Below are 21,357 nucleotides of genomic sequence, written 5' to 3' on the forward strand. Positions count from 1 at the left end.
ATTTTTATAATATTAGAGTTCCACTGTGTCTAACTTCGTATTTAACGGACACCTTGCACAATCACACAAAGGAGTATTTGGGCTGAAAATCTGCCTCAAAATGTATTTTTGGATATCAAGCATTTGTCATAACAGATGTCATCATATCACACGAAGCCCTGCATCATCAGAGGAGGTGATGACGCGGTGGGAGGGGGGTTTGCGACACTTTTTCTTACAGGACAACGGTGGCAAGAGAAGCACAAAAATATCCACCGGAAGCTCGTGTGAAGTAAGTGGACACACATTCTAAACAGAAATATTTTGTTCAGGTGTTGAACGGAATGCCGTTTCTTGCATTTATCATCCAGATTCTAGTTAAACACAAAGTGGTGTTACAATTTCAATCTCTAGAAAGGAACAGGGCAGAAGTTTCGTAAGTGGTCACAACACAGGAAGTGAGTTGACAAACCCAGTGACATCTTTTGCAAGACAAAGAAGACAACTCCCCCTGAGCGGTTTTCGCCTCACATTCTCTATAAAGTCACATAAATAGCTTACTACCTTCTACAGAAAACATCAAATACAGATATCATTTTGTTGTTGAGAAAAAAGCCCAACACGGTTTGTTTGTGTGTACCTCATACGCCACTTGTTGTTATGTGCTGAAGGATAGGCTACAGTTATCACAGTATGCAGTTAACATGTTTCGTATCACAATAAAGAAAAGCATGAAGGTCTTTAAAGTGTCAATTTTTTTTTACAGAAAATGCCATTTTTAAATCCTTCCATCCATCCATCTATCCATTTACTTCCGCTTATCTGAGGTCGGGTTGCGGGGGCATTAGCGTTAGCAGGGGAGCCCAGACTTCCCTCTCCCCAGCCACTTTGTCCAGCTCTTCCTGGGGGATCCCGAGGTGTTCCCAGGCCAGCCATGAGAGGTGGTCTCTCCAGCGTGTCCTGGATCGTCCCTGGGGTCTCCTCCCAGTGAACATGCCTGGAACACCTCACCCGGGAGGCGTCCAGGATGCATCCTAATCAAATCATCCTTCCCACGCCCTGGTTTTTGTCTCAGTGACGAGAGTCCCACGGGCCAACAGGCCCGATAGGACTCCTTCTTCACCTTGACGGAGGACTCTTTCATCTTGACGGCATCCTTCACCGCTGGTGTCCACCGACGGGTTCGGGGATTGCCGCCACGATGAGCGCCAACCACCTTACGGCCACAGCTGCGGTCGGCCGCCTCAGCAATGGAGGCGCAGAACATGGTCCACTCAGACTCAAGGTCCCCTGCCTCCCCCGCCTCCCCTGGGACTTGGGTGAAGTTCTGCCGGGGGTGGGTGGTGAAACTCCTTCTGACAAGGGATTTTGGCAGACGTTCCCAGCAGAACCTCACAATATGTTTGGGCCTGCCAGGTCGGACCGGCATCTTCCCCAACCATCGGAGCCAACACACCACCAGGTGGTGATCAGTTGACAGCTCCGCCCCTCTCTTCACCCGAGTGTCCAAGAAATCCGGCCGCAAGTCCGATGACACGACCACAAAGTCGATCATCGAACGGCGCCCTAGGGTGTCCTGGTGCCAAGTGCACGTGTGGACACCCTTATGCTTGAACATGGTGTTCGTTATGGACAATCGGTAATGAGCACAGAAGTCCAATAACAGAACACCACTCTGGTTCTGAGTGGGGGAGGGGGGGGGGGGGGGGGGGGGGAGGTGTTCCTTCCAATCACGCCCTTCCAGATCTCAATGTCATTGCCCACGTGAGCATTGAAGTCCTCCAGCAGAAGGATGGAGTTCCCAGCGGGAGCGCTCTCCAGCACCCCCTCCAAGGACTCCAAAAAGGGTGGATGTTCTGAACTGCTGTTTGGTGCATAGGCACAAACAACAGTCAGGACCCGTCCCCCCACCCGAAAGAGGAGGGAGGCTAGCTCAGCTCACACTGCACCCGAGCCCAGCTCACACTGCACCCGACCCCTATGGCCCCTCCCACAGGTGGTGAGCCCATGGGAAGGGGGCCCGGCCACCAGGCGCTCGCCTTTGAACCCCACCTCCAGCCCTGACTCCAGAGGGGACCCAGGCCTGGCTCAATGCAATACACCATTTGTCAATTTGGCAGACAAACCTGCGTCAAGCCAGGTGTTCCGGCGTGGCGAGGGTGTCCCGTTGGAGATAACTTGGTGCTAGAAAGCCCGTCTGAACCTAAACCTGCACAGACCCCGTCTAACTACCAGCACAAACTAGAATGCGATTTCGGTGAATTTGTTGGGGCACAGGCAGACAGATATCGAGCTTTGCAGACATATTTACAGCCATACAACTCATTCTGTATGTAATGAGGGTACCCCGTCACATTGTCCACACCATGGCCAATGACAGACCAGGATCGCTGCGATTACACATCATCCTTTTCCGCATTGTCTTCTTCCGCACTACACCAAGATTGTCGTTCCGCCACATTTAAAAGGAATGAGAGGAGCCGTTTTGATAGGCTGTGACAGAAGTCGGCTGTACACAGTCACACAGTGGCGAAGTCTGCCCACTTTCAGCGCCGGCTTGTGCTAGTCTATGAAATTACCAACAACGGTCTAACTAGACTCTGGCGCAAAAGCAGGATTCACGCCATTCACGGAATAGGGCCCTAACAGTTAAATTAAAATTGAATTACAAAAAAAACAGTTAAAGATGAAATGCAAGCTTATGATACTTCAAAGTTCAATAGAGCTGAACTGTACTAAACAAAAATATGAAAAAATGTACAGCCTCTATGCATAGCTACAAGCTTCAATCTTAATATCTTTGGTCGTATTTCAGGTTTTAAATGTAAATTCTATTCATATTTAATTCAATGATTTTTTTTTGGCATATCACGAGAGGGAGCCCCGCATACCACAAAAAGTTTTTCGTACTACACTTTGAGAGTCATTGCTTTAATCAGCCGTTTTAGCCCATCCCGTGTGGCCGCGCAAAACACACAAAAAAGTTATTTTTTCTTGAATGATACCCTTTGTGATAAATGCACATCACAGCTATCCAATCTTTGCACTTTTCAAAACAAAAACACATACATGGTTGTTTGCTCACAAATGTGTGATAACCACCTCGTTTATTTATCAGCTGCGTTCGGGTAGCTGTATACGTTCGGTGGCAGACATCAACAAGATAGTGTTTTATTTAGTGTGAACCACATTTTCATATATATTGTCTTTGTGATCCTCTCCTTGAGTCACACGTGCCCCCGTCTGACATGCTGCTTGCTGCAAATAAATTAGACGAGGTTAGCTTTAGCCAGGTTTAATATGAATTTGGTAGGGGTGTATCCTACCTGCACATTAATATAAATAGGTTCCTCCATAACCTTCCTGTCGGGAAGATTTTTGTTGTCTTGTTTGTTGCAATTTTCTTTTCTAGAAAATGGAAGGCAAAACCTGTTTACTTTACAGACCCTGAAAAAGAACAGCTAGCCGCTGTATGTCGTGTGCTGTCATCTGTGTCTCCATAAAAATATCAACATTTCAGCCTGCAAAAACTTTAAAAAAAAAAACTACATTTGAGGTGGTGTACATACTGCGATTAAAAAAATAATAATGAATCAGAGAGTACTCGCAAGTTACTCTTTCTTAACTGAGTACTTACTCTTACTCGAGTAATTATTTGGAGGACGACTATTTACTTTTACTTCAGTCATATTAGTCTAACGTAAAAGTAGGCTAATTTTACTTGCAATGTCTGCAACGGTAGTTTCATCTTCCCTGATACATACCTCGTGGCTTGGTTTGGTGACGCTCTGCTAAAGTTCGCATAATATCCAGAGCCCTCCCTCACTACCGATTGTGACCTGGGAAAAAAAATATGACTTACTTATTTTTGTACTGCAGCGTTTGCCATAGGAGGTGCTCAAAATAGACAGACAGGCGGACGGACAGCGGGAGAGCGATCGCGAGCTGACCGACCGATCGTTCGATCGCCCGACCGAATGATCGATTTAAGATCACCTTGTGTGCTTTTTCCAAATGAGAAATCCGGCAGCAAGAAGGATCACAACTGCTGCAAGGGGTACAAAGACGGCAGTGTAGATTGTTTGTAACATCGTTCTGTTTTTCAGATCTGCCAAGAAAATAGAAATTACAGTCAACGTGGAAGCAATATTCAATTGGGATTTTAAACAAAGGTATAGACGTACGTTGTAGATCTCTTGGAATGGGTGAATATGGGAAAATAGTATCTACAAAAAACAAAAAACAAAATTAAAAAAAAAGCAACACCTAACAGAATCATGATTTGATTGCGGCATCAATCTTCCGCATCCATGAATAGCGTGTTACCTGGATTAAGAGTGACTGGTACCACATCTGGGCCTACAAGAGAAGTTGTAGTGAAATTTACCCAATAACATAACCGTGATTTGAAACCACGGCGACAATATTTTGCTATGATGCTCACCATATGCAGATATAGTGACACTTTGGTCCCAAAAACTGAAGTTCTCCTTTCCAATAATCCTCAAGTAAATAACCAGTCGGTCGTCCATTAAATTTGTAATCCCGAGGGTGCAGCTCCTGTCGTTTCCCATTCCAATCAGACTGGTCTTTCCTTGGTACTTCTTCACCACAAATGTGTGATTGGGGTGATAAAAAAACGCGTTGCGATCCCTGTCGTAAGTATTAAATGTGCTTCTCTTGGGCAGTTTCCAGAAGAGCTGAAGGTTTTCTGTGTGGTGCTCGGGCGGGTAGCTGAACGTACATGGTATGATCACGCTTTTGCCTTTCTCTGCAGTGATGCGTCGGTTGACCTTCAAACCCCATGTTTCACCTGTAGATAACCCCCCCCCCCCCCACACACACACACACACACACACCCCGATCCCCCAAATAATTCACACTATAAGTGCAGAATCTGTGTGATACCATCCAAAACAAACCATGACGCTACCCACCTTTTGAATGAGAGGCCAGGATCAGAATCAGAGCGAGCTCAGTCAAAGGCCGGAGATGTTCCATTGTAGACGTCCCAAGTCCGATTCCAATCTTGTTGAATTTGGACAACGCTGTCCACTACATGTGTTCGCTTTTACACAAGCACAGAGCGAGTGCGGACAAAAACGCAGCTCATTGAGACTGCGTGTTAATGCTGGAGACGAGAGGTTATTGCTCGTGGATCCTGACGGGGATGTGAAATTCCTGGGTGTGTTTCCTGTTGCTTCGCAGTGGTGAATTAAAAAAATAAAAATAAAAAATAAGGAAGTTGCAACAGTGCAGTGAATGTTCACTTTCTTATAAGGTTTCACATCTACAGTAAATGTTAAATCCTGTCGGAGCAACGTCTTTCTTTGTTTTTGTGTCTTGTGAAAATGTCATTTTGTAGCTCTTTGTTGAACAGGGAACTTTATGTGTGTTAGTGTTAAGTATGTAATTATTAATAACGGACCTCGAATGGCTCACTATGAGAATGTAGAACAGATGGAAATAACCATTGTGCTAAATCTGGTGTACTTGCTGCAAATTTTTGCACGTCCATTAACATGCACTGAATGAATAAATAAATCAAAGATAGAATGGGAAAAATATATACTAAAATTGGAAGATTTTTTTCAAACCACGAAAGTTAAAAGTTCAAATCTTTTCCATTAAACTCTTGTTTGTGGTACATCTGGGACCTGATAAGACTAGAACAAAACCAAAGTCATAGATGTGTGTAACGTCTTTTACATGTATGTAATCTAATCGCAACCATCAGTGGCGTCTTGCGATCCGATTACCTCAGATCGGAATATCATTGACACAATGACTTTAAGGATCAAATCCCCATCCTGCTCTGTGTGAATTGTGGATGAACACAAGAAAGACGTGTGAGCACCTGTGGATTACGGAGCATTACATGACTTCGCCCCAAGAGACGTTCCCGATCTTCAAAGTCTCACCATCTCGACTGTGACGTTAACTGCTCTGTATCCGGGCTTTGGGGTGCCGCACTGCACTTGGGTCCTTCACCACACTCGCACCGTGTCACCTCCGATGAAATGGACCTCTTTATCATTTCGTCGAGGAGCCCTGGCCTTTTATAAAGATTTAGCAATAAGTACTACATGCTGTCTTTTGTTGTGATCGATCAACATATACGGAAAGCCTTTTGAGAGTTTTTTTCACTATCCAGGATGGATGGATAATAGCCGTAGAGAAGATGTTTGAATATTCTTGTTATTCAGCTTTCGGTCAACGTACTAGTGCGCTCTTTGTCCTCACTCGTAAGACAATTCAGTGCACTCGTAGAACAATGGTCTGATGAGTATTTTTTTCCCCGCAACTGTTTGGTATTTCTGCACACAAGTAGGACAACATGTTACCGTCTGAAAAGCCTACTAGAACATCTGAAATGTATTTGTGGTTTTAGTGAGGTTTAACCATGTATTAGTAGGCCAAAAGTGGCACTAGTAGTGGAAAAACTTACCATGTAAGACACAGTTCTACTAGTTCCCTGAATTGAAGACAAATAGTGTATTAGTAGCGGACCTTAAACTGGATATCGAGGACGATGATATCGGTGAAATGCTCAAACAGGAACATAAACGTGCTTTGTTGAATGCACCACTAGGTGGAGGGAGATGTTGACAAATCCAAAGTGAACTTTGAATCCAGTCTCCACCTGGAAAGTGGAGTCAGTGGGACCCCAGGGTTCAGTCTCACAGGAACTCCTAAAAACAACCTAGAATGACGTCTGAGATGCTCGCCGGTTATAATGGATGACTGGTTCGGTTCCGGTGCGGTTCTGCGGCTGGCTGACAGTGTGCGAGGGCCACCCGGATGGAGCGTCTGACTTCAGCCGAGGGGGAGAGCAGCCAAGACGGCGGCCGTCAAGAGCCGCGCGTCCGCTCCCGGAGGAGGGTGGCCGGGGTCAGCACGCCCACTCTGGCCGCCGCACGGCTCACCTTGCCCGGGGTTATGGACGCCGAGGGCAGGGTGGACGAGTCTCGGCTGAGGATGCACATTTTCCAAAACGGTATCGATCCTCTCGTGACGATGAAGATGATGATCACATGATCTATTGCTTCCTGCAACCACATTTATCCAATCACCTTTTGCGATCCTCTCACACAAATTATACAAAATGCATCATTAGTCATGCCATGGATAAATAATCCATTTCATAATCCCATTAAAAGTGTGTTCTAATTTTGTAAAATTAGCACGAGACGTTTTGCTCATCTTTTAATGTTGTCTTCCAAACAACAACAACAAAAAGGACTCGTTGATCTACAAATAGAAATAATATGAATATTGGTGGGATATTGGTCGTTATTAAAAATTTGTAACATGCCTGTGACCCTGAATAATAATTTAAACAACAACAGTAATAAATGTACATATTTTTCTATATTACCCCTCAAAAACGGACCCAACGTAGTTCTAAAATTAATAACATATTACATCTGATTCTGTTGTTATATTTTTTAATATGCCTGTGTGAACCTGAATGATAATTAAAACTAATCATTATACATATTTTCACATCATCTTCTCAAAAACAAAAAAGCACAAAAAAAACTGTTTAGTCATTATTATATATTTTAACATGCATATGATCCTGACAAATAAACAGTAGGCTACCAATTCTAAATATTTTATATTCTACAATTTATTATAATAAATATATTGGAATTCATCCTATTTTTAAAAATTTAATTAATTTGCATTTTATGTGATTTATGTAAATATTGGTAAAGAAAATCACAAAATGCTTTTTTGTTTTGATTTCACTTTTATACATCTGTGTGAGGCAACCTATCCGTGCCCTCTCTGAATAAAAAAAAAAAAAAAAAAAAAGGAAGTTGTTGAAAAAAAGTAGTGCGCTCACACGAGCCTTGTGGCTACATAAACAAAGAGTCGGTTATGGTCACATGCTCAGAGGTTGAAGTGCTTGTTCCTCAAGGGGCAGTCAAGTGATGCTTTGTCCACATTGTCTGGGCGACTCAAACATGCAAGTAGACAGTCAAACAGCCCTCAAGCTGAGTTGCTATGAGAAAAATGGCATTAAGATCGCAGGCAAGACTAAAAAAAAAAAAAAAAAAAATCACATGAGTTTGAACAAAGATGCTCAGTGAAGTGTGTGAAGCTAAGAAATTAGGCTGCAGTTGGATTCATGTTTCCGAGTTTGTGATGTGAATATTCCTTCAGAAAGACATCATGGCATGAGGAAAAGGCTTCAGGAACATTATCCAGGGACGACAAATGTTTTAATTATGAACATGGATGTAGGAATTCGAGGAAAAAAGATTAACGTAGGAACAGTGCGAAATGTTGCGGAACGCAGCATCTCAAATCCTTTGGAAGCAGAGCAAAGTTCATTACATTTGCCCTTATGTTCCACTTCATTGATTCCCTTATGTGACTTGCCTTGATGATGATTGCTTTTTTTTTTTTTTGCTGGGTAATTATTCAAAGTTGCACACATTTCACAAGCGAAGGGAGGGATGAATTGTATTAAATGATACTACATTCATAAAATTCAGAGGTCAAACTATTGTCATGTCACGGTCGTGTTAAGACCATATCTCGCCACGTTTCAGCTCAGGGAGCGTTCACCGTTTGTTTTCATGAACTTTTTTTGACTCTTCTAGTTGAAAATGTTCAAAATATTACATTGCCTGTACAGTCATTAAAGTTACCAAAGTTGGTCGCTATCCCCTCGCAAAATGCCAAATCACAACAGAAGTTGTCTCAGGCCACTTTACACTTGGAGCATAAATGATCATATTTTCCCATGGGAAGTTTTGGTTTTTCAAAATTCCTGAAATTTTGCAACCTAAGCCACCGTGAACAATCCGGACTATTTCAAACGGTGCCTAGGTGGCGTGTCTCCCACTGAGCGTGGCCTGGCGTGGCGCTTCCTGTTCGGGATGTACCCGTGTAGCTCCACCGCGTTAGAGCGCCCTCTGCTGCAGGAGCAGCTGGCTGTGCGTTACAAGGTCATGAAGGCCAAGTGGCAAAACGTCGTCCCTTCGGCGGTGCGAATGCACCTCAACGGCACCGACGGTAAAAACGCAAAACGTTCTCTATCTCTTTCTGAGAGAAGGAAGTTAATCTTGATTTCGACTGTCTACCGTTTGTGTTCGGCAGCTGAGCTGGTGGCTGCTCTTGGTTATTTTAACCAAAGGCAGGAACTGGTCCAGCAACAAGCTTCCAACTTGAGTGAAGATGTTCGAGACAGGGTGACGTTTTTGGAGCTGCAAGCACAGGTTTGTTTATTGAGCACCTTTTTTTTTGTTTCAAGGACGATAACCCAACAGGATTTATTCGAAAATACGATACAAACGATCGATGTTCCTTGGGTCATCCTCTTTATGTTGCGTCTTAATGTTGGCGGGATCAAGGCCATTCATTGCCATCTACTGCCTCACCCTCGGTGTTGATTGCAAAAACCTCTGCTTACCACAACGTGGTCAGAAAAAAAAGAAAGTTCAAGTAAAAGAAATGTGTCTTCTGGTTTTGAAAACGTGACACGTCAATCACATGTTCTCCGCTCATTTTCAGATCTTGTTTGAGCGTGCTACGTTTGACCAGGCAGAGCTGCAGGAAGCCATCCGGATTATTAACAAAGATGTTCCAAGAACCAACAGAGACCTGAGCTACTACCAGTACGGATTTCCAAAAGTTATTATTTTAATTTGGGAGCTATATTAATAGGAATCCCGTAACAATGTATGTTATCTGCTAAGGAAGTTAATGTTGGTTTCTTTGGGATTTTTCAGTGGCTTTGATGAGTAGGTATTTTCCCAAAGATGTTCGCATTAAAACCACACTTTGCTGACGCTAATCAAACGAGCTAGACAGTCTAATGGCACATATTCTTGGAAAACTTTCAAATCTTATCAAATTTGAATGAAAATGTGCAGTGTATATTCAGGGTGAGAAGCTGTATGTCAAACCTAGTTTAATCCAGATTTGGTAGTAATTGAAATTGAACTTGGATTACTACATAACATTCAGATTCTATTGGAATCTGTTGTGTTTATATTTGTTTTGATGATATATTTTATTCACTTGGGAATTGTGCATTAAGGTGAAATGTTACCTAATTGACTTTTCGACATTCGCTAGCTAATCCAACGGGTGGCCTCGTTTTTCACTCTTTTGTGTCTGTTTTCAGAGGTGAAGGTTCAGGGAATCTGTTGGTGTTGAGGGACATCCTCATCACCTACGCTGCGTTCCATCCGGGTAAACAATAAAGGGAGAACTTAACGTCATATTCTCCAGCACCGGCTTGCCTCCGACAACGCGTTTTACCTGTCTTACTCCGCAGAAGTGAGTTACGCCCAAGGAATGAACGACCTGTGCAGCCGATTTCTGGAGGTTATGGACTGCGAGGTTGACAGTTTCTGGAGTTTTTCGTGCTTCATGGAGAAATTCGCCAAGGATTTCCGAGAAGATGGTCTGCACAGAAAAATAGGTGGGGTTGGCTTCAAGCGCCGACCTGCGACTTGTTTGAAACTGAAACAGAAGTCGATGAAGGAGCTCTGTTGAATGTCTTCTAGAGTTGGAGGCAGCCCTGTTAAAGGAATTAGACCCTCAGCTTCATGTCCACTTGGTCACAGACAGCATGGAGAGTTTCACCTTCTGTCACAGGTAACAGTAAACAATGCAGAATAGTGTGTAAAGTTGTTGTTCGGGTTTGAAGGGTGCCTCCTCCCGAATCTAAGTTTTAGCTCCTTCCACAGATGTTCAATTGGATTTCGATCATGACGCTGCAGAATAGTCCGATGTTTTGTTCTTGGTCGGTAGATTTAGTTTCGGACCATTTTCTTGTCGTAGGACCTATGACGTGTGGCTGAGACCAAGGTTTCTGACACAGTGCCTTGATAGTCTTAAGGTTTTCTCTTCTACCATGAAGCAAAGCAGCGCAAAACATAACCGAGCCTCCTTCACATTTCTCAGTTGGCACTTTTCTTCGTAAGCTTCATTTTTGGGTCTGTGAGCATAAATGTGATGTGACGAAGTACTCCGGTCGTGTCTCGTATGTATGAAGGAAATTCTTTCAGAACCACTGAGGCTTGTCAATAAGCATTTTGGCTGATTTCAGTTTCATCAGTTTTGAGTTATTTATGCGACCATTGTGATCCTCCCCCCCCACCCCACCCCCAACCCCCACCCCCACCATATGTTTAAATTTGTATGTCAGATGGCTGCTGCTAGGCTTCCAGAGAGAGTTTGAATACAGCGATGCACTACGTTTGTTCGAGATTCTGAGTTGTGACCACCTGGAGTTTATTTCCCAGCAAGTAGACCGAGCCCGTTATCAGGAGAGGCTGGCCCAAAAATATTGTACAGGTGGGAACATGACTTGAAGTTGGCATAAAAGGAATAAGCGTTGACATGAAAAGATTGTACTGTGTAAGCATTTCATACGTTTCTTGCCTTGTCTGCAGACGACGAGTGTGAGCTGCAGGCCGTCAACACAGACTTCACGTTCGAGCTGTTCATCTGTGCAGCCATCCTCTTGGACCACAGAGACGCTCTGCTGCAATGTCAAGATGAAGTCCAGCTGATCCAGTTCACTAGCAGGTTTGTGTATACTATACACTCACTGGCCAAAACAATGGGAACGTCATCTGAAGGGACCTGCATTCAAAATCGTGCCTGTTGGCACTTTCAGAGAGTTATTGATCCAACAATATGTTTATTATTGCGATTCTAGTCTGTAGTGTTATAGAACTCTACAGCATCCTACTTATAGGGGTGTGTAATATTTTGCAAGTAACGTGTATACCCTTTGTCCTTTGCGCAGCCTTCAGGGAACACTGGACTTGAACAGCACACTGAAGAAAGCAGAGCATCATTTCTTCAACTACTGCAAACGCTGTGCTTGGGACTCCGTGAACTGCCGCTGTCGAGCACACAAAAGCAAAGAAGAAGACTTTCTATACCAGCTCCGCAGTTTATTTGTTTTAAGATAACAGCGACTATTTTAGTCGCTGACAACTTTTTAGAACAACGGACCAAACATGTTTTCAAGGCACATATTAGTTATTTCCCCTAAAATTCCTGAGGTAAAATATTATTTTAGATTTACTGTGGATTATTTATTTTATCATAAATGTAAAGTATTCATTGTATTGTCAAGTTTGACTCGACACCTCAACATTGGCCTTGTTCAGGATTGTTACAAAGGGTTAATTCAATATTTAACTACCGGAAGGTGACAGACAACAGGTGGTGTTACTAACATATGCCGGTTATATTTCAAATGACTTATGTAACAAGCATGGATATCCACGTTTTAAACACTGACAGAAGGGAGTGGCAGTGAGGGAAAGAAGACGGTTTGCCTGAAAAAACACATTGAGTGTCAAGAACACATTTACACACACATACATATAGTTATGTTTAATTACTTATACCATGTCCAAAATCCAAATGTTCAATAAAATGTGATTTATATATGGCGAATTGGTGTCTTTGATCTGAAAATGTCACAAAATGTGATAAAAAAAAAAAAAAAGTTGTCAGAGTTACAGTGGCAATAAAAATTCGACACACACCTCTTCAAATGCCAGGTTTTTGTAATACAAAAAGGAAAAAAAAGAAGACAGATGTGTAGACCTTTTGCATTCATATTATAGTCTCTATTTTGATTTTGGGAGATTTTTTTGTAGAACGTTACATGGCTAAAATCCATCCTCTTGCAATGCGATGCAAACATACCAGTGATTTGAATTGAATTTGAATTTTCAAGCTCAGCAAGTCAACACGTTTCACTTCTGAGAGTCTAAAATTATTTGAGGGGCGGCGTACAAGCTTGAGAAAAAAAATAAAAAAAATAAACACAATTTTTAAAACTCACCTAAACAAAATAGTTAGTTTTTTTACAAAATGATGGCATATTTATATAAAAAGGTCCAAAAAAGGCCTCACAATGGTGATAAATAAGGGATATGAATACTTAAAAACAATACAAATGGTTATTTAAAAATATTTTTTAACACCCCTTAACACAAATTCATTCATGTCATTTCAATCCAAAAGATACATACACATTAAAAAAATAAAAAAAATAAATCAACAATTCCTTTAACTCTATCTTTACGGTACTACACTGCAAATGGACTTTCATTTAAAAGGAAAACGTATTTTTATGTTTTTACCATTTAAACAAGTCAATATTCACTTGTATTTAACGTAAAATGTATTATTTTACCAACATTTGTCAGCAATGCAGTACAGTAGTACGTTTAAAGCAAGATGAGAACAATTTGAGGAAGGCCCTTTTCTGTTCCAGTATGGCTATGCCTCAGTGCGCAAAGCGAGGCGCACGAGTTCAAACGCATTTGGGATGAACTGGAACAGATATTGTGAGACGTCACATAGAATCATGGAGAAAGTCTTCCCAGAATAGAAGCTGTCACGGCAGCAAAAGGAGGGGCCGTTTCACTTCCTCGCACCGTATGTCTAAAGTTCAGCCGTCCCAATAGTTTTGTTTATTGGTAGACCAACAAGTTTATTTAGGCAAGTCAGAAGGTTCTAGAACTTTCTGTGGGGGGGGGGTCACCTGACACCCAGTAGGGATCCCCCTGCATAGAGCTCAATATACACTGGTTGAGCACATGCAGTCGCCCTCTCAGTCTGCCTGCCAGGACGCGGAAAGGAGTGCTGGAGAGGAAGTCAGGGGTCGCTAGCACAAAAGTAATCTCAGTTATAGTTGAACAGCTGACACAACAAGGTAACACCACGTCTAGCTGTGCTGCATCCAGCCTGGCTTCATGGCTTGTCTCGCTTCATTGCTGCATTGAAAAGCTTAACTGTCACGTGTGGGAGCTTTATATATATATATATATATAAATTACATTTTAATCATCATGCTGGCATGGATTATTGACTACAGGCTGAAATGGAATCAGAAAAAAAAAAACAGTGTATGTCTGGATGGATCAGCCCACTGACTAGGTTTAAATATAGGTAACTTATTTAGCTATCAGCTACATGTTATGTTAATGATGACATATTATACATATAAATATGTTCATAAGCCACTCTGTTTTCTGTGACACTGCACTTGGAAAGTTGTGGATGTAGAAGCAAACGAGCTGTGTCAGCACTTTCTTTTCTGTGTTACACAACAGGAGAACTAGTGAAAATTCAATACAGCCCCCCCCTCCCCCCCTTATAGCAAACAGGTTTTGGGAACAAACTTTGCACTGTTATTATAAACAAACAAACAAACAAACATGTTTGTCAACTTCATTAGGTGGCTAATTGGGATGGTCATATATGAATAAATTCACCTTTCATATGTGCGTGTATTTTAGAGCATTTATTTGAATAGCAGCCTTGAAAATGATTTTTGCCACCAATAATAATCACTCCTTTTTTTTTTTACACACACCATTCATCTTCATGCAGATATGATGGCGCTTATTATAGTAACAGTAAAGTATTTGGCGTCAGCTGTCGTTAAAGCACACGTGCACACGCACACGCAGACGCTGGTCACTGCTCTGGGATCAGTGCTACTGTCGTATGATAGTTTGAGAGGAGTGGCAAGCATAAGTGCAGGAAGGGGAGTGAAAGATAATGTGACTTCCAGTCATTTGGTTTCAAATTAAGACCTACATTTGGTATCGTGCCAGTCAAAAGTGAGCATAGTTATCTTTGTAAAAGCAAAATTGTTACAGCTCTTGTGCTGCATTTATTATTTCATTTTATATTGTCATTTTTACTTTGTATATTTAATCATTATTCATTGTCCGTGTGCCTAACCAATTTTTCTATTATCTGGTTGCTGAGTACACACGCCCAATTTAAATGGGGGCCTGGGAGGAAAAAAAAAACGCTTTAAATATACCAAAATACACTTCACATGACACAAAACTATTTAATAAAAAGACTTTCTAGTACATCAACGGTATATAAACATTTATGGTTGTGTGCATATAAAACAATAGATTCCTGACATGCACTAAATCGTGTTATTGTGCCCCAAATGATAATATTAATAAAACAAATCCCTACAGTATATGCATCCTTCTTTGCTTTGTTCAGGATGTCTAAAGGACCAGCAGTAGGCATTGATCTTGGCACCACATATTCCTGTGTGGGCATCTTCCAGCATGGCAAAGTGGAGATCATTGCCAACGACCAAGGAAACAGGACCACACCCAGCTACGTGGCCTTTACGGACACCGAGAGACTGATTGGCGACGCGGCCAAGAACCAAGTGGCCATGAACCCGTCTAATACGGTGTTTGGTAAATACAGTACAACACAATGATACTGCTTTATCATTCTCCTAAGTCTGTTGAGTAAAACTGATTGATGTCTTGTTTTGGTCTGTCTGCAGATGCTAAGCGTTTGATTGGGCGTAAATTTGATGACGCTGTGGTCCAAGCAGACATGAAGCACTGGCCCTTCAAGGTTGTGAATGACTCAACTAAACCCAAGATGGAGGTTGAGTACAAAGGCGAGATCAAGACCTTCTACCCTGAGGAGATTTCCTCAATGGTCCTGACCAAGATGAAGGAGATCGCCGAAGCCTATCTTGGCAAAGTGGGAACATGTTTAGCTTCATATAATCTCAATGAATGTGAATGTCTTTTTCAAGACAAATCCTTCTATCTTCTAGTCTGTGACCAATGCAGTCATCACCGTTCCTGCCTACTTCAACGACTCCCAGCGTCAAGCCACCAAAGACGCCGGAGCCATTTCAGGACTTAATGTGCTGCGTATTATCAATGAACCCACTGCAGCAGCCATTGCCTACGGTTTGGACAAAAAGGTAACCGCAATATACAATCCATCCATTCAGCCATTTTCAGCGCATATCCTATTCAGGGTTAGAGTTGAGCTATAGCTATTACCCAACTGACTTTGGGCCACAATTGGGGTACACCTTGGACTGATTGCCGTTCAAGTACAGGGCACAGTACAGAATAGAACAGCAACAAATTCACATTCACAGTTTAGAGTCTTTATGATCACAACACAGGTTTTGGGATCGTGAGCTAAAAGAACCAGATTACCCAGAGAAAACCAGGTAGCATACCCAAGCAGACTTTTAGAAAAAAAGCCAGGTACACCTTGAACAGTCAATTGCAGGGCTGAAACTTAGAGTACCAGTTTGAAGCCTTCAATTAATTTCACATTCAATGAGTCTCACATACGTACATGTTTTTGACTGGGGGAGAAGGGGAAAGACAATCAGGAATCAACATACAACAGGATATCCAGGGCGATTTTCAGCTTTGTATTTATTTCAGGTTGGAAGTGAGCGCAATGTCCTTATCTTTGACCTCGGAGGAGGCACTTTCGACGTGTCCATTCTGACCATTGAGGATGGCATCTTTGAGGTCAAGTCCACCGCGGGTGACACTCACTTGGGTGGTGAGGACTTTGACAACAGGATGGTGAATCACTTCATCGGCGAGTTCAAGCGCAAGTTCAAAAAAGAAATCAACAGCAATAAACGAGCTGTGCGTCGTCTGCGCACCGCCTGCGAGCGTGCCAAGCGCACCCTGTCCAGCAGCACCCAGGCCAGCATTGAGATCGACTCACTCTACGAAGGAACCGACTTCTACACCTCCATCACTAGAGCCCGTTTTGAAGAACTCAATGCTGACCTGTTCCGTGGAACCCTGGAGCCTGTGGAGAAGGCCCTCAGGGACGCAAAGATGGACAAGTCCCAGATCCATGACATTGTCCTGGTGGGTGGCTCCACTCGTATCCCCAAGATCCAAAAGCTTCTGCAGGACTTCTTCAATGGCCGTGACCTCAATAAGAGCATCAACCCTGATGAGGCGGTGGCCTATGGAGCAGGTGTATACCTCTATTCCAAATAACTTGAATTTTAAAAAACGTACGCGTTGATTGTGGAAACTGTCTCCAGCTGTGCAGGCTGCCATCTTGGCTGGTGATAAGTCTGAGAACGTACAGGACCTGCTCCTGCTGGATGTCACCCCCCTATCCCTGGGAATTGAAACCGCTGGAGGAGTAATGACTGTGCTTATCAAGAGGAACACCACCATTCCCACAAAGCAAACCCAGACCTTTACCACTTACTCTGACAACCAACCTGGTGTGCTCATTCAGGTAGGACCATCCCCCTCTTCCTATATTATTACCCCTTGGGCATATCACAATTCACCAATGGCCATTTTATTTCAGGTTTTTGAAGGTGAGCGAGCCATGACCAAGGATAATAATATCCTGGGCAAGTTCGAGCTGACCGGTATTCCACCGGCTCCCAGGGGGGTCCCCCAGATCGAGGTGACTTTTGACATCGATGCCAATGGCATTCTCAATGTGTCCGCTGTTGACAAAAGCACCGGAAAAGAGAACAAGATCACCATCACAAATGACAAAGGTGCACTGCATAGTCAGAGACAAAAAGGTACCCCACATGAGAGAATAGAGGTCAAACTTACAGAGGTTTCTTGTTGCCATAGGGCGACTGAGCAAGGAGGACATCGAGCGCATGGTGCAGGAGGCCGAGCAGTTCAAGAGTGAAGACGAGGCCCAGAGAGAAAAAGTCACGGCTAAGAACTCCCTAGAGTCTCTGGCCTTCAACTTGAAGAACACGGTGGAAGACGAGAAGCTTAAGGACAAGATCAGCCCCGATGACAAAAAGGCCATCATTGACAAGTGCAACGAGGTCATTTCCTGGCTGGACAGGAACCAGGTAAAAGATGAATTAGGAGTGATTGAAGTCTAAGGGTAGCACTGAGTGCGTTCCTAATGTTGTCTCATCTCTTATAAACAAGCTACTGAATGTTTGGTCTCATTAGTTTTTTTTACTTCTGTAATTTAGACGGCAGAGAAAGAAGAGTACGAGCACCAGCAGAAGGAACTCGAGAAAGTTTGCAACCCCATAATGTCCAAACTTTACCAAGGGGGCATGCCAGGAGGAATGCCTGGTGGGATGCCTGGTGGTTTCCCCGGTGGAGCTGAAGGAGGTTCTGCTGGCCCAACTATTGAGGAGGTTGACTAAAAACTGTCTTTAGGCTTTTCTCAGAATGATCATCAAATAAGAACAAAAACTGTTTCATCAAAATAAGGAGTATCTCCAAATTGTGTATGTCTATTATTATTATTTGTTTTTTATTTACATGATTTGGACACGTGCTTTACATTGGAGTGACAAAAATCATGAATGCATATTTCCAACAAAGTTCAAAGTTGCGTTCACTTAAGTATCAGACAAATCCAAACAAAAATGATGTCTAAATTATGATTGATCCATTGATAACATGACAAAAGTCAACTCACGTTTCCTGTAATAAAACAACGCAATGGAGATTAAAGTGAAGATGTCTGTGCTTTTCTTTTCACAAGCTCACAGAAAATATAAGACACACTTGCTACTGTAATTGTATACATGATTGTTTACATATTAACATATTGGATGGGAGATGATTTTATCTTTTATAGCAATATTTCCCCAGAGCACGATTTCTTACGGAAAGCCGTACACTCACCAGCCACCACATTTGGTAAACTTGCACGAGCGAATTTGATTTGATGCTGTTTATGTGAAAAACCGATCAAATGGCCAAGCATTTGTTGACAATTTTGAAGACATTCCAAGTGCTTATCTGCAGGTGTTCCGTTCCCAGACCTATCACACCTGAACACATGGCGTTCATGGTCAGTGTGTTACAGGCGCTCATAAAAGCAAGCGTCCCACACGTCAGAAGCTCAGCGAGGTGAATCACAGCCCAGACATTGTCATGTTGTTGTTCATCACTTGTTTTGCACTTGTTGCCTCTGCACTGGGTGAGTCACATGCACTCATTCGCTCAATTACGGGACACTTAGCTGAGGTTGTGAAACTCAAAGTTTGATTGTGCCCATTTTGAAGCAAATCCACAAATTCTGGTGATATATTTGAGATATTCTGTAATATTGTGGTGTAAGTGTTAATATTGCGATCGGGTCTCAGGGTGTGGAAGGCCTTCAATCTCGCCCCAAATCAGCGGCTACAACAAGATTGTAAATGGAGAGAATGCTGTGCCTGGGTCCTGGCCTTGGCAGGTCTCACTTCAGGTACCCTCATGAATTATCCTTTCATCTCATGACATTATACACTCAAATATTGTCACAAAGAGGAAAAAGCGAAAATGTACACAATCTCTGTCCTAGGATGGGAGAGGATTCCACTTCTGCGGCGGATCTCTGATTAACCAGAATTGGGTCGTTACCGCAGCTCACTGCCGTGTGTCGTAAGTACCTCTAACCACATTCATTTTCAAAATAATATGGATTTACTATAAAAAAATATTATAGAATCTGGAAAGAAAAACAGCAACTGGTGGGGCACTTTCCTCAGTGCATTTACCACTGCATTTTTTAACTTCATCTCAATTAAAATGTACTCTTAAAGTGGCAGTTTGATTCGCTCAAATGTTTGCCAGTAAAAATAATTGTGATTTTGATCCTCTATGATTCTATACTTTGTGCAGCCCCAGAAGCCACCGTGTGATCCTGGGCGAGCACGATCGTCAGTCCAACGGCGAGAAACTTCAGGTCAAGACCATCTCCAGGGTAAGTGGCAGCAGCGTGTGTAAACCTGCACTTTGAGTATTACAAATATGTGCTTGCGCTACAAAGACGCTGACTTTGATGCTGTTCCCTTACAGGCCATCTCGCATCCCTACTACAACTCCCAGAACTTCAACAATGACATCACCCTTCTGAAGCTCTCCTCTCCAGTTCAGGCAACCACCACCGTGTCTCCTGTGTGCCTGGCCAGCTCCGGCGCCAACATCTCCACCGGAACCAAATGCGTCACAAGTGGATGGGGCAGGACCGGTCAAACCTGTTAGTCACAAACACAATTGTACAGTATATGAGGCACTATGGAAGATGTTGAACACGAAATGAAAAGCAAGTCTCTTTGCTTCGTGTCCACAGCTAGCCCTCGTTACCTGCAGCAGACTTCCTTGCCTATCCTAAGCCCGGCTCAGTGCAAGCAGTACTGGGGTTACAACAGAATCACTGATGCTATGATCTGTGCTGGTGCTTCCGGAGTCTCCTCCTGCCAGGTAAAACAAACAGACAAGCTCCCAATTCTCCTTCAGCATACGAGTTAAACAAATACAAGTGGTGTGGCACTCGCTTGAGGGCTGACCTCGACCAAGGCGAAACAATCTTCAATTCGATCACGATGTAAAAAAGTCAAGAAGCCTGTAATGTTAACAAAAAGTGAGAAAACAAATTCCTCTTCTCACACCTTTATCTTTGAGCCATTATGTAAGGATTCTTATACAGGCCGTTTACAGACTTTTGTGGAAATCAGTGGTCGGTTAGTTGGTTGGTTGGGCCTTAAGTGGGGATTTACCTGACCTAATCGACTTCTTAATACCGCGACTATCACGTCGCAATTTTTAAAAACCATCACTTCTATACAAAAACACAATATAGCAGCACACAACAAAACCAAATACATAAATAAATACACACTCTGCTGTTTATTAAATGTATTACACGCTACAGACGTGTTTTGCTGGTTGAACATAGCTGTAACAAGTTTTGCTCTGACCAACCAATTAGAGGGTAGTAAAATGCTGACGTTATAAAGGGAAAGGTTTTTGCCCACACCTGGCCTGTGAAGATCACTTTGGAATCTGATTGGTTAAAGAAACAGTCTCTTTGCTAATATAGTTTCACCCAGTGCTCGTGCTTTTTAAGGCCCAGCGGGGCAGATTAGATGGACAGGACAGCGGCATACATCCAAGTGTACAAAAAACAAAAACAACAACAACAAAAATCTGAATGAAATTCATACATAACATCAATAATGAATAGCCAACCGAATTATAGCATCACAACTGAAAGCGGGTAATTAAATGACAAAATTCTACAAACTGACTGCTGTGATTGGCTGGTCACCTGCCCACGGTGTGTCCCGCCTTTCACTAAGTAAGATGGGAGGGGGGGTGCAGCTCACCTGTGACCTATTGAGGGCAAGCCCTATAGAAAACGGCTACATGGGCAAACTGAATCAAAAAAATCGCCATTAAAGTTTAACTACATGATATTATTTTTTACCTACTGCAAATTTAATGGAGCACCATATTTGTGGCTTTTTTTTTCTTCTCAAGGGTGATTCTGGTGGTCCCCTGGTGTGCCAGAGCGGTGGCGCTTGGAACCTCGTGGGTATCGTGTCCTGGGGCACTTCCAACTGCAACGTGCGAACCCCTGCCGTGTACGCCCGTGTGTCCTACCTGCGCAGTTGGATTGACAGGACCATCGCCTCTAATTAAATTGCGAACCATTCCTGCAAACTAACACCAATATGTGCCCGTCCATTTGTCATCGTGGTGGTCATCGCTATTTCACTTGAACTGGAATAGTAGCAAACACTTTCTGTCCATAAAATATAAAAATTCAAGTTTC

General features: G+C 42.9%; 4 protein-coding genes across 6 annotated transcripts; 3 read left to right on the forward strand and 1 right to left on the reverse strand.

Moving 5' to 3' along the window:
• Positions 1-2,846: 2,846 nt before the first annotated feature.
• Positions 2,847-5,174, reverse strand: LOC133402187 (sialoadhesin-like). Of its 2 annotated transcripts, XM_061675814.1 has the most exons (9): positions 4,917-5,174; positions 4,724-4,792; positions 4,424-4,583; positions 4,306-4,338; positions 4,164-4,205; positions 3,976-4,087; positions 3,744-3,818; positions 3,306-3,387; positions 2,847-3,237 (listed from the first exon to the last, which is right to left on the reverse strand). In XM_061675814.1, the coding sequence occupies exons 3-9, from the start codon at positions 4,551-4,553 to the stop codon at positions 3,151-3,153; spliced, it is 561 nt and encodes a 186-aa protein (XP_061531798.1). In that variant the 5' UTR covers positions 4,554-4,583; positions 4,724-4,792; positions 4,917-5,174; the 3' UTR covers positions 2,847-3,150. The 2 variants fall into 2 exon arrangements, with proteins under 2 accessions (XP_061531798.1, XP_061531796.1); XM_061675812.1 differs by having other exon boundaries at positions 2,849-3,237; positions 4,424-4,792.
• A 1,220-nt stretch (positions 5,175-6,394) lies between these two features.
• si:dkey-238d18.4 (uncharacterized) lies at positions 6,395-12,411 on the forward strand. 2 transcript variants are annotated; one of them, XM_061675070.1, is made up of 10 exons: positions 6,395-6,976; positions 8,824-9,009; positions 9,094-9,212; positions 9,508-9,611; positions 10,124-10,191; positions 10,277-10,423; positions 10,509-10,599; positions 11,153-11,301; positions 11,400-11,535; positions 11,759-12,411. In XM_061675070.1, exons 1-10 carry the CDS (start codon positions 6,781-6,783, stop codon positions 11,925-11,927), a joined length of 1,365 nt encoding a protein of 454 aa, XP_061531054.1. In that variant the 5' UTR covers positions 6,395-6,780; the 3' UTR covers positions 11,928-12,411. The 2 variants fall into 2 exon arrangements, with proteins under 2 accessions (XP_061531054.1, XP_061531053.1); XM_061675069.1 differs by having other exon boundaries at positions 8,824-9,212.
• A 1,166-nt stretch (positions 12,412-13,577) lies between these two features.
• hsc70 (heat shock cognate 70) lies at positions 13,578-18,251 on the forward strand. The gene is made up of 9 exons (XM_061675068.1): positions 13,578-13,690; positions 15,010-15,215; positions 15,308-15,513; positions 15,590-15,742; positions 16,224-16,779; positions 16,850-17,052; positions 17,128-17,326; positions 17,409-17,641; positions 17,771-18,251. Exons 2-9 carry the CDS (start codon positions 15,011-15,013, stop codon positions 17,948-17,950), a joined length of 1,935 nt encoding a protein of 644 aa, XP_061531052.1. The 5' UTR covers positions 13,578-13,690; position 15,010; the 3' UTR covers positions 17,951-18,251.
• Positions 18,252-18,604: 353 nt separating this feature from the next.
• Positions 18,605-21,351, forward strand: LOC133402188 (chymotrypsin-like protease CTRL-1). The gene is made up of 7 exons (XM_061675815.1): positions 18,605-18,735; positions 18,902-19,005; positions 19,102-19,181; positions 19,422-19,503; positions 19,599-19,779; positions 19,873-20,003; positions 21,063-21,351. Exons 1-7 carry the CDS (start codon positions 18,690-18,692, stop codon positions 21,222-21,224), a joined length of 786 nt encoding a protein of 261 aa, XP_061531799.1. The 5' UTR covers positions 18,605-18,689; the 3' UTR covers positions 21,225-21,351.
• Positions 21,352-21,357: the final 6 nt, after the last annotated feature.

The sequence above is a fragment of the Phycodurus eques genome, chromosome 4 (assembly GCF_024500275.1).
Source record: "Phycodurus eques isolate BA_2022a chromosome 4, UOR_Pequ_1.1, whole genome shotgun sequence".
Taxonomy (NCBI): Eukaryota; Metazoa; Chordata; class Actinopteri; order Syngnathiformes; family Syngnathidae; genus Phycodurus; species Phycodurus eques.